The 15786-nt window shown below is 44.4% G+C and overlaps 1 protein-coding gene across 1 annotated transcript in view; it reads right to left on the bottom strand.

The window, feature by feature from the left end:
- The window catches only part of hnrnpll (heterogeneous nuclear ribonucleoprotein L like), an 80371-nt gene that overhangs the window by 47869 nt on the left and 16716 nt on the right, over positions 1–15786 (bottom strand). Inside the window, exons 2-4 of the mRNA XM_088304119.1 lie at positions 4391–4506; positions 1853–1962; positions 795–922 (exon numbers count right to left, since the gene is read on the bottom strand). Of these exons, the coding sequence (XP_088160245.1) occupies positions 795–922; positions 1853–1962; positions 4391–4506 (354 nt within the window). The remainder of the gene's footprint in view (positions 1–794; positions 923–1852; positions 1963–4390; positions 4507–15786) is intronic.

Genomic DNA, 15786 nt, shown 5'->3' with positions numbered 1-15786 from the left:
GCTGTCTCACGTCCCTTCCAACACAAACAGTTGATAGTGGCGCTTTGGGCACATTCTGAGGCAATTTTTGATATGAACTTTTGACCGCCTTGCAAACACATCACACGCACAAAGGCCGATTCGTGGACTAAAATCCACTTCCCTCCTTACTAAATCGAGGCCTTCTTTAAAATTTGTCACCCTCCGACCAGCACCCCAAATATGGGAGTCCGGCCGGGATAGACTGCTCAGCTCTGGTACTACACAACTGTATTTGAAGACTATACATACCAGTCTTGATTAAATCAAATGATATTGTCTGTATTAAATTCAAGTGCCAGTGTGTAAAATGCACTTGTCATCAGTTAACTTATAGAATGTAAAGCTCGAAGTGGGTGCATTTAGAATCACACGCACTACGGTGCCTCAGAGCGGCAGAACTTTGCAAGCCTAACACCAATTTCTTCAGCAGACGTGCAAGCAAAATGCCATCTCAAACCACTTCTATTATTCCTTCAAAAGACTAAGTAAGTGCATTGCCTTTGTTAAACATCAGGTAGTCATGATATTGAGGAACTACGTTCTCTAAGTTTGCCTCCTTCAGGTATCCATTGCAGAAAGTTGACGGCGAAACATTAGCGATTTCTAGATCAATATTATATTAAAAAATTTACGTTGATGTGAAGTGGGGTTTTAAAATGATTTCTACACACTATTCCGTTAACATATGATGTCACCATCAAACATCATGCATTTTCCAGACGTGTGGGTGCGTGTGTGGGTGTGTGTGTGTGGGTGCGTGTGTGTGCGTGTACCGTAGTTATAGGGTAGAGAGGATTCTGAATAGATAGTAAGAGGACCTTGTTGTCACTGTTGGGATTGTCAGCATTGGTTGGCCTAGTGATTCTCTTGGATGTGGAGTAATTAAAATATGCCTGTTGACCTAATAAAAAGAAAATGGTGCAAAAGACAATGTTAATGCAAATTGCGGTTTCATTTGCAGAGTGAATTATTACTCACAAACACATCCAGTTAGTTAATGTCATCATCCACACTGCTTATCCTGTACAGGGTTGCGGGAGGGTGCTGGAGCCAATCCCGACTGACTACAGGCGAAAGGCGCACCACCAGCTGAAGAAAGGTGTACCACACCCTGAACAGGTCGCCAGCCAGTCACAGGGCAGACATAGACACCATCACCGAGTGGGAACCGATCCCACGCTGCCCGCCCGCAAGTCAGACGGATGTACCAATACACCATCTGCGACGCTTCCAGTTAGTTAATAGTTCTTTATTGTTTATGTGTGCTTGTAAAAGCACCTGCATTGAACCAATGGTAGTTAGCATTTCAGGCACCACATTTTCTTCTCTGGGATCTGGCAAGGTGAGCTTGTTGTCGCTTAATTGTACAGATGAATAACATTCCCCCTAAGGTGATAGTAGTTTAGGCATTGAGCTTCCATTAAATGTTAGGCAAGCCCCCACTTTGTCCATTTTTAAAACCCGTTTGAAGACACTTAATTCTCTAGCTTTCGACTCAACATGAGACTGTCACTGTTCTGCTGTTCATCGGGTATCGATCGGAAGTGTGGATTAATTTGTGTTCGAATTACTTGCAAATTTACATGACGGCATATGGGAAGAGCTTTGTTACAGTTCTGGCTGTTGTAAAATACGCTAGATAAATAAATTGTATTGTATTGTATAATTGTGAACATTGCTCCATTTTCTGTTGATTTGACTACTTTGTAGTTTAAATACATTTAAAAGTGAGTAAAAGTCATGTACACACTCCGTAAATTTGTTTAGTTTAGTTTTGTTTTTAAAGTCAAACAAGTCACACTCGCATTTTTTATGGTAAAACCATTCAGACCTGCAATATATACAGGGGCCTTGGCTCCACTTGACACACAGCGGTCAGCACTCTCCACAGCAGAGAATTCCACCAGAGCCTGACGCTTGAATGGCATCATCATGACATAACTAAAGACACAAAGAGTAAGCAAACAAATGAGTCATTTCAAAATTTTCTGTATATTTTCAGATTGATGGATTTACTTTCCTATTTTCTATCCATTCATCAATTTCCTATACCAGTTATCCTCATTAGGATCGTAGGTGTGCAGGAGCCTATCCCGGTTGACATGCCTGGATGAAATAATTTTTACATATCCAGTTAATCTCAAGCACAAAGTACAGTTATCAAAATCCACACTATAAAAGAAAGCTTCATCACACATGGAGGTCACGGATCAGCTGCTCAAGGGTCTTGGTGGGCCTGTAGGCTTCTGAGGTTGAACAGACTGTTTATCAAAGCAATTGCAAATATAAGCAGGATCATCATCGCCAAGGTTGAGCATCATGAAGATGCACAACCGTCATAGTATTGTAAGTGCTGCACCACTGATCACTCCCTGCTCTTATGACTCCAAATTGCTGCACAATCTTAATTGGGTGGTTTTACTGCACAATGGCAGCCTTACATTACAGAAAGACTTTCTCTACTTGTATGTCATGTCTTTGTTTATTGTAGTTGCTTGTTACTGCATTACTCGTATAGCTCATACTATCCGGACAAATTAATAGTGTGTTTTACATACTTAGACAGTAAAAGTGATTGCAATTTTGATTCTGGACAGGGATGGTGGCAGAACACAACCTGAACCTTAAGAGAGGTTGCTGTTCAACCTAATTTGACCATGGTCTTCCTGCAGCAGATTAATCATGCTGAGGAAATCTGGGTGGCAGCCCAGCCGCTCCATATTAGTCCATAGACCGCTCACTGCATCAAATGCTTTGTAGTTTTTTTACTGAGAGATTGGGTCCTGCACTTACAAAAATATGTATTTAAAACACAAGCCACCTCAGTCTTACTACAAATTACACCATCCTTTTCAATTAAATAATCAAGGTAATTTGTGGAGAACTATAGGACTTATGATATTGTTCAACGTACTCCACATTCTTTTACTATTACCCGTTACTTTACTATTAAAGGGACACTTGGAAAGGCTGAACATTGGCACTGATATAAAAGGTTTGCATGTTGAAATAACATACTAAATACTACTCAAATGTGTCCCCATAAAAGACTCTGCAGTGATTTATGGGCTTTTTTGGGATGGATCTAAGAGGAATTAGCACGCCCCCTTTAGGAGCTCGTCTACTTATTTTTTCATCGCAGTTGTCTATGCCACATTAGGGAGATAAGCATTGTAATATTGCTTGTTTTGTCAGTTATGCTGCTGGAGGTGCCGAGGACTAAGCGCAGCCTCAGGGGGGATCGTGCCTTTTCTGTCTGTCCTTCCCGATGGAATGACCTCCCATTGAATGTAAGGGAAGCCCCCTCTCTGTCCACTTTTAAAACTGGTTTGAAGACACATTTTTGTTCTTTTGCTTTTGACTCACCATGAGAGTGTCGCTGTTCTGCTGTTCTTCTCGTATCTATTGTTTGTCTTTTAATTTGTGTGCTAATTTCCTGCTAATTTATATTACACCATATGGAAAGCGCTTTGTTACAGCTCCAGCTGTTGTGAAATGCCCTATATAAATAAAGTTGTATTGTACTGTATTATGCTGTGTGAAACGGCAACCAAAATTCAAATGCACCTTACGGTACTACTCTTGTCCACTTGAATCTGTGAAAATACATAAGCGTTCAGCACAATATTTTGGAACAAACGCAAATTAGGAAAAACCATGATCACCTCCCCAAAATCAAAAATACCGTGCCAGTTGTTTCTTCACTTACGCAGGCTGAAGCGCCAAGCGCATGAATGCGCACATGAACCCTGGGGCAATCAACTAAGTGAATGGCTGCACTATGATGGAGATCCGGTTCAGTTTCAGGCAAGTTTATTGATCTTGGTCTGGACAATTTGTTAACAGCTTCCAGGCCAGATGCACCAGCTTAATACAAGATAATAATCATGCAGAAGCAGTGTGAAGTCAAGCTATTAGTATTTGGCTGTACTGTAGCTAAAAGGATGGATGAGCAGCTTATGCATTGGTTGTTAAAAAAAAATTTGAAATCAGAACTTCTCGGTTTGTGGCTGCATTCGTTCTTGTTGTTCCGCTACTACCCAACTGGTTTCAAAAGCTGGGCATGGTTTTGGGTGGCTGGAGCTCTCTCCCAATCACACTCACACCCGCTCCTCACTTCTGCAAAAATCATCAGATTTTACTCCTCCAAGCTGCTAGGTTGCTCCGCCTCACAAAGAGGTAAATTAGCCATCTCTGTTTTTGTGAACTGCTGTAAATTTCTTGTGCAATCTGTATTATCTAGAAAGAGCCTAACTTGATGAGTTTTCTCCTCAACTAACTACAGCAACAAGTCTACTTGCTGATCACACAGACTCACTCTGAACCGCTATACATTACATATTTTTGGAAAACTTCAGTGTAGTCTTACCAAATGGGTCCAAAATTTTCTAAGGCATCAATCAGGTCTGCTTCCACCACCGCCTCACACAAACCCCTGACATGGACCACAGGACTGAGAGAGATGTGATGGGAGTTTTTGTTGTCCTGCAACATACACATATTGACAATTTAGTGTGGTGCTGTCATGTGCACAGAATTTCGAACCCCAAAGCAGAGCCAAACCAATAAAGAGCAAAACACTGAATTTTATTCAACCAAGGGAGCACGAGAACGCGAACAAGAAATGAAGGCAATTAATCAAAACAATAACAACATCAGCAAAGCGCTGACGCGGAAATAAAACTAACGCAAGTAGATGGGCGGAGCGCAGTGAAAGTCATACGCCAGAACAAAAGACAAAAAGACTAATGGAAATTAATGTAACGGAAGCGCAGTGAATAACTAACAAAGGAACTCAGCCCAAGTGGAAGAAAGACAGGTGACTAGAAGCCACACAAAAATAAGTCCTAACTACACAATGTAGGACAAACAAAAGCAACGAAGACAGGAAGTACTGAAAACGGGAATTTACTCACGTGGGACAAAGTAATGTGGCGAACGGCAGAAGCACACGATTAGAAAGCAAAACCAGACTAGCAGCAACAATATTCCGGCGACTAATTTCCCCTTCTCCAACACCTATATACCCTGCTGATTGAAATGACCAGCAGGTGTGCACTGGAGGCTCCGCCCATCCACCAGTCCCGGGGACTGGAAAACAAAACAAATGTTAGTCACCGAACATGACATGTGCAGTGGGTCCCAAATGAAAAAAAAATCTCAGAAACCTGATCCATCCATCTATCCATCCTTCTACTAGCAATTTCCTACATTCAGGATCACCTGAATGCTTATCCCTGCTGACTTTGGGCAAAAGTACTAATATATAATAGCATTGGGTAGGGATCATAAACCTAATTATATAAATACCATATTTTCCAGGCCATAGGGCGCTCTTTAAAGTCCCTAATCTTCCACAAAACAAACAAAGCGCCTCGTAAAGCGACGCGCCCATTATATGGACTGAGCATCACTCTCAACCATCAACCCTTTTACTCATTGGGCTGTACGGAGCGCATGTTAGCACACCCTGCTGGTCAAAGTCTGAGTCATCTATGCTTCAAATTGACCGTGACTTATACATTATGTGACTATGGTGTTTGGGTGATGGTGTAGGAGAAAGCTGGACAAAAGGGCAGCTGTCCACAATGTTGTAGTCTGTCTTATCATTTATGTTATTGCAAGCAAGAAACGTCCCAGGTTTAGACAACAGACTGCAAAAAGCCCAAAGCACAACAGCACATCTCTCTAAACAGCCATGCACATCTCTCTAAACAGCCATGTGATTGGCTGAGTCTGAGTGGCTCCCAAGAAGCCATTGCGGTAATTGGCTAAGGCTGAGTGGCTCCCAAGAAGCCATTGCTATAATCTTTTTGTGTTATTTTTAATTCTTTTGGGTATATAGATGGCATGAGAGATACATGTTTTGTGTTAATCTTATTTCTTTGTTTAATTGTTTGCTTGTATGCTGAGTTTTTTTTTTGGTGTTGATTTGAAACCGTGACTCTAAGGAGTGTGGTGACCAGTGAAGTCCCTCCCCTGACGTTGTCTAGTAGACTGTTGCCATGACACCTTCTATTGATTAGAGTCAGTGTTATTGACAGTGATTCCTTATAGTTTCAGAACATCTGTCATTGAAACAGGGATAGCTGAGCTAGCGCGAGCAGGTGAGACAGCGCGAGCAGCTGAGCCAGCGCGAGCAGCTAGCGCGAGCAGCTAGCGCGAGCAGCTGAGCCAGCGCGAGCAGCTAGCGCGAGCAGCTGAGCCAGCGCGAGCAGCTAGCGCGAGCAGCTGAGCCAGCGCGAGCAGCTCGCAAGCAGCTCGTGAGCAGCTGAGCTAGCGCGAGCAGTTCGCTAGCTGAGCTAGCGCGAGCAGCTGAGTTAGCGCGAGCAGTTCGCTAGCGCGAGCAGCTCGCAAGCAGCTGAGCTAGCGCGAGCAGCTGAGCTAGCGCCTTGTAGTGCGGCGCGCCTAGTATATGCATAAAATATGGAAATAGCACCCTCAACTGGTGTTGCGCCCTTTGATGCAGCGCGTCTTATGGCCGTAAAAATACGGTACATGCAATTTAAACCAGTGGTTCTCAAATGGTGCACTTGCACTTGAGATTTTAAAATATATTTAAAAAGTAGCACCCAAGTAAAAAAAAAAATTAAAAAAAAGCTTGAATACAGCAGCTGACTCCCTGCCACCAAGAATGACAAAAGATCCTCAGTGACGCACAAGCATAAGTGTCTCACTAAAATATCTCACTAAATCCAAAAACATTCAACAATACAATATTCAGTGTTGATGCTTGGAAATGTCATCAGCCTTCTTTTTAATTGTTAATAGATTATTAATAGCTATGCTTAGGATTTCTTTTTGAGACAAATTGGTAGTAAGATCCCAAACGAGGACACTCCATGTTGATAACGGAACACAGTTTTAAGTCTTTTTCTTTTGTTCAGAAATGCTTTGTGCTGGTCAATGGGTAATTGGCTGAAAAAATATCTCACACAGGGAAAATCATTGAAAATAGGATGAGAACTACTGAGTAAAACAATATGCATTGTAAACAACAATAAATTGGAATTGACTGATTGATGCATGCAACAAAAACATATGACAGGGAAGTAATGCTGATAGCTAAGCTATAAAGAAAAAATTAAAGAACACATTGGAATTAAGTGCTTGGGAAATTGCGTACATTCTTCATGTCACGACCCTTAAAACGCTGACAACGGAAAGTTGCTTTAACAAGGTATTTATTGGGACCGTCAGCTAAACAATCAATCCACATCAATATGAAGATACGAATGAATAGGAAGTATAAATGCAATCAGGTATCTATAATTACAGCCGTTGCAGGGACGAGAACGAAAAACGCTGGTGGACACAATCACACCAGGAAAGAAAAACGACGAGTAAACTTAAAGCGCTTGCACAGCAAGGGATACGAAAAAACGAGAATGGCTTACCACCAAAGGATAAGGGAAATCCAAACAGCAAAAACGAGAACGAAAAGCGAGCCGAGAAGTAGCTGAGGCAAAAACAAACGCAATAATCTACACACGGAACAAGAGGGGCAAAAGCTAGAGCAAGGAGCATGAGCGTGAGCATCGCAGGATAATAATCCGACTCGGACTGGTCCGCGGCAGTGGCTTAAGTAGCCCGAAATCAAGAGCGCGATGTGGTTCAGCTGCGCGGCTCGTGGGCGCGTCTCTCCCTGCCAGGTGACGTGCGCCGGGGACGAGCACGGGAGGAACGCCCACTCGGCTGAAACACAAACAGACGGATCGTGACACTTCACAGAAGTCTGGCTGGAACCGTACTAAACCGTACTAAAGCAGAGCGGATATAACTTCCATTATCTGTCCCGGTTCTCCTCTCGAAAAAAATTGGCCTGCATTATGCCACCGCGGGAGAGATGCTAGCGGTAGAAGTTTATTTAAACATCATTGGCTGGATAATATACTATTCAAATCCACTTACCTTATTATGGTCTTATTTGTCTCCCTGTTATTCATCTCCTTCCTCTTTCTCCGTGAACAGGCCCAATGCAAGTTAGTACGCATAGTTGGTGTTATAGGGATTATGGTATCACCCGCCACCCCCTTCTTGTAATTGTATGCACCTGTAGCAGGTGGGTGGGGCGGTTACGTGATGTCAGAATGAGGAAATACAGGCACGCTTGAACACACGCTGCTGCCTCATGTCTCTTCATACACAAACAGTTGGTAGTGGCGCTTTTGATTTGATTTTGATTTGATTTTGATGATTTTTATTGAACATACAAACAGAACAGAAACGAATAGTCATAAGTAAAAGATTTAAAAGGAAAGAAGAGAAAAAAAGGAATTTCATAAGCACAGTCTCCATGTTCAATAGGGAGTAGGAAGAAGTAGAGAACTTATCTAGTCGTACCCCTTGTTCTCAGTGCATTTTTACTTAATTTAAATTAATACAATAGATCAGAGGTATTCAATTAAAAGTCAGAGGTCCACGACTAAAATTTCTTCGAATTAAAAGGTCCGAACCAAAGTCCAACTTCCCTTAATGTCTACTCTATGTTCACATTTTTATATGGTTTCAATATTTAGTCATTTTCAACAGAGCGCACTTATAGACTAAATATTTAGGAATGTTCCCATTAAACATCTTTGCCAGTCAAACAAATATAAGGCGTTTATTTCACATTCAAGAAAATGTGGCTCCAGGAACTTAAGGGTGCCACTTCCAGAAAAACGTTTTTTACGTTACGTTTTTTTTCTTAAATCAAAGAGTTATCAGCCTAAAAAAAACGGAAGGCCTAATTATCCAAGTAAAACAGGTCAACATGTTCAGTACACAATCAATAAAAATGGCTGTCCTCATGAAAAACTAATTCAAAATGAGCTTTGACACCACCTTTTCTTTTGAATACTTTTTTAACTTCTCTTAATGAGAAAAATGAGTTTGTGACTGCCCTGCCAGTGACTTAAATCTGGGTTGGAACGGAGTCAGGGCCATTGGGATTTGGTAGATTATTTCACACATCTGGGCTTTGTGTTTTCCTTTAAATAATGTTTGTGCAACCACATTTAAGCACTCCTTCACAACTTCCCCATCACTGAATGTTTTAGTTTACTTTTAGTGAACATTTGTTTGCATGCCGCTGGGCTGTGAACAAAAATGTAAAAATCTGTTATGCTGCACTCGAAGTTCGATGTTTTTGCGTGCGCTCACCTCAAACTTCAGCGGATAACTTTGCAAAAAAGGGCCGTGCTTTGTTTCGTAGTGGCACTTCGCAATGTTGCGACTGTTTCGGAGCATATAATGCACACTGGTTTTGAAACGGCTGCAGCCAGAACGAAACTAAATTTCTCCGTCTATTAATTTAAAACAACACGCAACGGCCTTGCTTACTTTTTAGCAAGGTATACTGTCAGCACCACTTTTTTCCGGTCTGCTGCGCAATTGGCAGTGGGTCGTAAACAAAAGATTTGGTTGGCTCAAATCAGTGACACCTTTACCATATTAACTAGAATTGCAGCGTCAACGTTTGCGAATGCGCCCTGAAAAAAATTCATCATAGATTGGTCATGGGTCCGGTCCGAACCATCTGTCGGCTCGGATCCGCACCGCCATTTGGTGATGCCTGCAATAGATCGTCCATATAAAATCTAATAATATAAAATAATATTTACATTACACTCAGTATTATACATAATATAAATTTCACATTTTAGGCAATTGACTTACTTATATTTGATTTATATAGGTTTTTTTTGTATTTTAATTTTTTTTGTTTTACATCTTTCAGGGTTCGCGGTTAACTTTAAAAACTGCTTGCCCATAGGGCAAGTGCCACTAAAATTTGCCTTGCCCGAGTGGCCAAATTACTTGCCCGACTTGGGCAAGTGACAATTTTTTTTCTCTAAGAATAAAATGTTTATGGTTGTAAAATGTGCGCCACAAATGTAAATAAACATATAATCTGATAAGCATAAATTAATCTTGTTTTCATCATCAACCATGAAACCCTACTCACAACAGCATGTATCATCCTGTGCAGTTATTGAAAATGTTAATTGTAGTTTTAATAATTAACAAATCTGCATGTTAAATTGGGAAAATGATATTACAGCAATCCAGATTATCAATTTTAAGTCCAGGAGAGTCTATTAATTGAGGAATCACATTAATAAATTATTAGTGTGGGAAATTTGTGTATTCCTTTAAGACCAGTGCCTGTGGTGCTGCCTCCATAAGTTTCATAGCATAAACAGAACAAAGTCACTGACACTATGTCACATCATGGAGCTAATGAATTAACAGCCAATAATCAAATATTACTCCCTTCCTTACTCGCAACTGAATTGTCTACTTAAAAATATTCTAGCTATTTTAGTCATGTCCGAGGAATCCGAAATGTTCGGATTTGAACGAACTCGTCGCCACTTGTAAACATGCGCAGAACGTAAGAAAACCTCCGGCTGTCAATTTTCGGCCGAAATATTGTAGGTTTTTGTTGTGTTTTTCAAACTTCAAATGAGGATGCAACTACAGCGAGTTCCAATACTGCGGGATTTATTGACGTCCACTTTAACTCGACATTCACTGAACTAACTGATCCCCGTAGCGCCCGCCCATTAAGGCCAATGGACCATACCACAACATAAGGGGGTGTCTGGGTTAAACCATCACCATACAGTGCACACAAACAGATCACGCCACAGTTTTCGTCGGAATTAAAGATATTTGGCTGCTTTAAAAAATGCTTGCCCGGTCGGGTATGTTGCCCATAATCTTACCTTGCCCGTGGCCAAATTTCACTTGCCCTGGGCAATCGGGAAGCGGTTAACCGCGAACCCTGTCTTTTCAGGTCCGTTTCAAAATCATTCCACAGAATTACACCTTTTACAGAAACACACGTATGCTTAATGTCTGTTCTTGGTTTGGGTTTTGTATACAAACTTGTGCCCCTTAAGTTGTAACAACTTTCTCTCATTTCGAACAGCTTCTGTCATGACCCGTGTCGGGCAGGTCAGTGTTTTGTTATTGTTTTCGTCACCTTCCTGCCATGTGCCCTATGTTTATGTTGGTCAGCTGAGTAGGGGCGTTTCCCCTCAGCACTCCGTCTCCACCAGCCACGCACCTGTTCCCCATTAGCCGCGCACACCTGACTCCCATCTGCTCCCCTAATCATGGACTATTTAAGCACCCCTTGCCGACAGCTCAGCGTCGGAACATTTCTCCTGCTACTCCCTTTACGGACTGTCACGGCCACTTTCATTCTCGCTCTCGCTCTCGCCCTCGCTCTCGCCCTCGCCCTCGCCCTCGCCCTCGCCCTCGCTCTCGCTCTCGCTCATGCCCATGCTCATGCCCATGCTCATGCCCACGCTCATGCCCACGATCCCTAGTGTTTGTCACGGTCCTCGTTATTTGTCAGTTTTTGTTCTGTTTAGTCACGTTTAGTTTGTCTCTGTTATTTTGCACCCTGCCACGTTTGTTTGTCCACGCCACGTTGTTTGTCCTCGTCTGATTAATTTAATAAATTCCCTTTAGTTTACCCTTTGCCCTGCTTCCTCGCATTCTGGGTCCATCTCCTCCTCGCCCACCGGCGAGCAAACCTGACAGCTTCTGAGTATTGTGTTAGATCATGTTATTTGGTACTTTATACATTATTTGCGTGATTTTAAATTCAACAAGATCATAACATTTCATAGTATTTAATTTGATAAATAATGGATTTGTAGGTTCATTCAATTTTGATCGATTAATAATTCTAATTGCTTTTTTTGCAGCTTGAAAAGAGGTAGAGTGTTGGTTTTATCGGCATTTTCCCATATTTCCACACAATAAGTCAGGTATGGTAATAATAGTCAACAATATAATGTGTATAGAGACTTCTTATTTAGTACATCCTTGGTTTTATATAAGATTCCAATAATTTTTGACATTTTATTTTTTGTGACTTCTAGGATAATTTGGCATCAATTACTACTCCAAGAAATTTATTCTTCATACACTCTTTCTAATGCAGTTGCGTTTACATTGATTTTGACTTGGAGTTTGATTGGTCTCGGTTAGAGGTACTTAATTAAAAGTCACAGAGGTCTACGACTAAAATTTCTTCCAATTAAAAGGTCCGAACCAAAGTCCAACTTCCCTTAATGTTTAGCCTATGTTCACATTTTTATATAGTTTCAATATTTAGTCATTTTCAACAGAGCTAAATATTTAGCAATGTTCCCATTAAACACCTTTGCCAGTCAAACAAATATAAGGCGTTTATTTCTGTCACGATCCGCCTGTTCTTGTTGCAGCTGAGTGGGCGTGTTCCGACGGCGCGCGATCCTGGGGCCCGGCCGCGAGCGAGACGCGCTCCCGAGCCACACAGCTGCGACCCATGAAGACCGTGATTACGGACTATTTAAGCCCGCGTCGGATTATTGTTCCCACGTTGCTCTCAACCTTGTGCTCATGTTATAGTTCTCGCCTCTTTTCTGATCCGTGTATGGTGTATTGTATGTTTATGTTATTTAGGATTCAGCTATTCTTCGGCTCGCTTTTCTTTCTCGTTTTCGCGTTTGGACTTCCCTCACCCTTCGGAGGTGAGCAATTGTCGTTTCGGTCATCTTGCGTTGCAAGCCCTTTTGGTTTCTCGTTTTGATTTCCTGGTGTGAGTTGGTCCACCAGCGTTTTGCGTTATCGTCACCCGACGACAGTAATTATAGATATTCCAATTATTACCATAAATTGATAGCAAGATACCTTGCCTATTGGTTTCTGATTGTTTACTAGCGGTCCCAATAAACCTTGCCATATCTCATTTCCTCCTTGTCAGCGTTTTAAGGATCCACATTCACCGCTTTCCAGCCGAGGCTCACGGAATAATCCGACCATGGATTCCGCTGACACCGAGAAAATTTACCACGCTCTGGCCAGTCAAGGACGCCTAGTAGGCCAACAGGCGCCCGAGCTCGCCACCCTGCGCGACGCGATCGGCCAACTGGCGAACAAGCTCACGAGCTTAGATGCTCATTTGAGTTCCCCGTTACCGCCAGTCACTCCGGGTCCTAACCCGGTCGTTTCCCCTCCCGGAACCCAGTTTCCGAGTTACTCGTTCAAGGAGCCTAATCTGGCTCATCCCAACCGCTACGGCGGAGAACCCGGCCTTTGCGGCCCGTTCGTCCACCACTGTAGGCTGATCTTTGATCAGCAGCCCCTGACCTATGCGCACGAGAGTACAAAAGTAGCGTTTATGATGAGCCTCCTGACTGGTCCAGCGAGTGCATGGGCCATGGCTGTGAGCAACGCACGCCCAGAACTCCGCTCCTCCTTTCCCGCCTTCCTTGCGGAGTTCCAAAGAGTGTTCCACCATCCGATTTGGGGAAAAGAGGCCGAAGCAGAGTTGCTGGACTGTACCCAGGGTTCCGGATCAGTAGCTGATTACTCCATCGTCTTCCGCATTCGAGCCGCCGAGAGTGGGTTTGACGACTGCGCCCTGCTGTCTGTTTTCCGGAGAGGGCTGAATCCTGCGCTGAAGGACGAGCTGGCGGTCCGCGATGACGCCGACACGCTGGAGGAGCTCATCACCCTGGCCATCCGTCTCGATAACCATCTGCGAGAGCGTCGTCGAGAGCGAGGGGTGGAGCAGCGCGGAGCCGAGCCACAGCGTTTCCGGGTTCCAGAACCTCTACCAGCCGTGGAGCCCATGCAGCTGGGAGCGAGTCGCATGGATTCCCGTCAGCTACAGCGTCGCCGAGAGCCACCACGTTTCCGGGTTCCCGAACTTCCACCCGCCGACGGGTCCATACAGCGGGGGCCGAGCCGCCTGGGATCCGGCGAGAGACAGCGGTGGCGCAGTTCGGGGGCGTGTTTCTACTGTGGTCTTCAGGGTCATCGAGTAGCGGGTTGCCCGGAGCTGTCCGCCCGCCGAGAGTCTCCTCCTCGTCTTCCGGAACATTGTGAGCCCGCGGTCAATCCTTCCGCGACCACCAGCTCCATGGGGAAGCACCCCGTCCTCCCGGCGGAGGAGCAGGACACTTTTGGGAACTTTTTGAGACTGGAGGTAGATGGGGAGGTTATCGGACGAAACGCGGCTATCAAGATCCGCGCACTGATCGACTCAAGGGCAGATGATTGTTTTATAGACGCGGGCTTAGTTTCTCGACTCGGCTGCACGGTTACGGAGCTCGATCGGTCCGAGAAGTTGTGTGACCTCCACGGGCGCTTATTGGCTGACATACGACGCCTCACTGAACCTCTTACGTTGAAGTTGTCAGGGAACCACATCGAAAAGCGCTCGTTTTTTGTTATGCCGGCTAGAGCCGCTCCAATCGTACTCGGAATTCCATGGTTAAAGGCCCATAACCCGGTCATCGACTGGGGTCGGCTATCCATCCAAAACTGGAGCCCCTTTTGTTACGCCCGTTGCCTTGGATCCGACGAAGAGGGCGTACAGGTTAGGGCCGCACCGATATAGGAGGTCAACCTCGAAAACGTACCCTCCATTTACCATGATCTCCGCGCCGTGTTCAGCAAGGACAGCGCCAAGTCCTTACCACCACATCGCCCTTACGATTGCGCAATTGACTTGCTGCCAGATCCGGTGCTTCCCTCAGCGTGATTATACAAGGTCTCGCAGCCAGAGCAGGCGGCAATGAAGGAATACATTACCGAGTCCTTGGCCGCGGGGTTGATCAGGCCATCTACCTCTCCAGTTGGAGCCGGTTTATTCTTTGTAGAAAAGAAAGACAAGACTCTTCGCCCATGTGTCGACTACAAAGAGCTAAACGCGATTACGGTAAAGAACCGGTATCCATTGCCCTTGATCGACTCGGCCTTCGCCCCGCTGCAGTCCGCGACGGTCTTCTCCAAATTAGACCTCCGTAGTGCCTATCATTTGGTCCGCATTAGGGAGGGGGACGAATGGAAGACCGCGTTTAAAACACCCTTGGGTCACTTCGAATACTTGGTCATGCCTTTCGGATTATCAAACGCGCCGGCAGTATTTCAGGCCCTCATCAATGATGTGCTCAGGGACATTCTCAACGTGTGTTGCTTCGTGTACTTAGACGACATACTCATATTCTCTCGTTCCGTAAGAGAGCATCATCAGCACGTTCGGGCAATATTACAACGACTTTTGGAGAACAAGCTGTATGTTAAAGCCGAGAAGTGTGAATTCCATAAGATGTCAGTTCCCTTTTTGGGATTCATCGTAGAAAATGGGCAACTCAAGGCCGACCCGGCTAAGACTCGTGCAGTCGTGGAATGGCACGCGAAAACAACTGCAACGGTTCCTCGGCTTTGCTAATTTCTACCGGCGATTCATAAAAGATTACAGTCGTCAGGCGTTGCCCCTAACTCGTCTTACCTCTACTAAAATCCGGTTTTCGTGGGATAGTAAAGCCGAGGCCGCGTTCTCAAACCTAAAGAAAGCATTCACTAATCCGCTGGTGTTGCACCATCCTAATTGCGACCTTCCATTTGTTGTAGAGGTGGACGCCTCTGATTCAGGAGTGGGGGCCGTCCTATCCTAGCGGTCTCCGGTTGACCAGCGACTCCACCCCTGCGCCTTCTTCTCCCGTCGCCTCTCTCCAGCAGAGTCAAACTACGACATTGGAAACCGGGAACTTTTGGCCGTGGTTCTGGCGCTGCAGGAGTGGCGACATTGGCTGGAGGGCACCGAAGAACCGTTCATCATCTTCACGGACCACAAAAATCTCTCATACATACGGAGTATGAAAAGACTAAATCCACGATTGGCGCGATGGGCTCTCATCCTCAGCCGGTTTAACTACACCATCACGTACCGTCCCGGCTCCCGCAACACGAAGCCTGACGCCCTATCACGCA

Source organism: Idiotropiscis lumnitzeri, chromosome 9, assembly GCF_059441095.1.
Source record: "Idiotropiscis lumnitzeri isolate Australia: NSW breed Sydney's pygmy pipehorse chromosome 9, RoL_Ilum_1.0, whole genome shotgun sequence".
Classification (NCBI taxonomy): domain Eukaryota; kingdom Metazoa; phylum Chordata; class Actinopteri; order Syngnathiformes; family Syngnathidae; genus Idiotropiscis; species Idiotropiscis lumnitzeri.
Note: the sequence above shows the minus strand (reverse complement) of the source record. Positions and strands in the feature narration are given on the sequence as shown.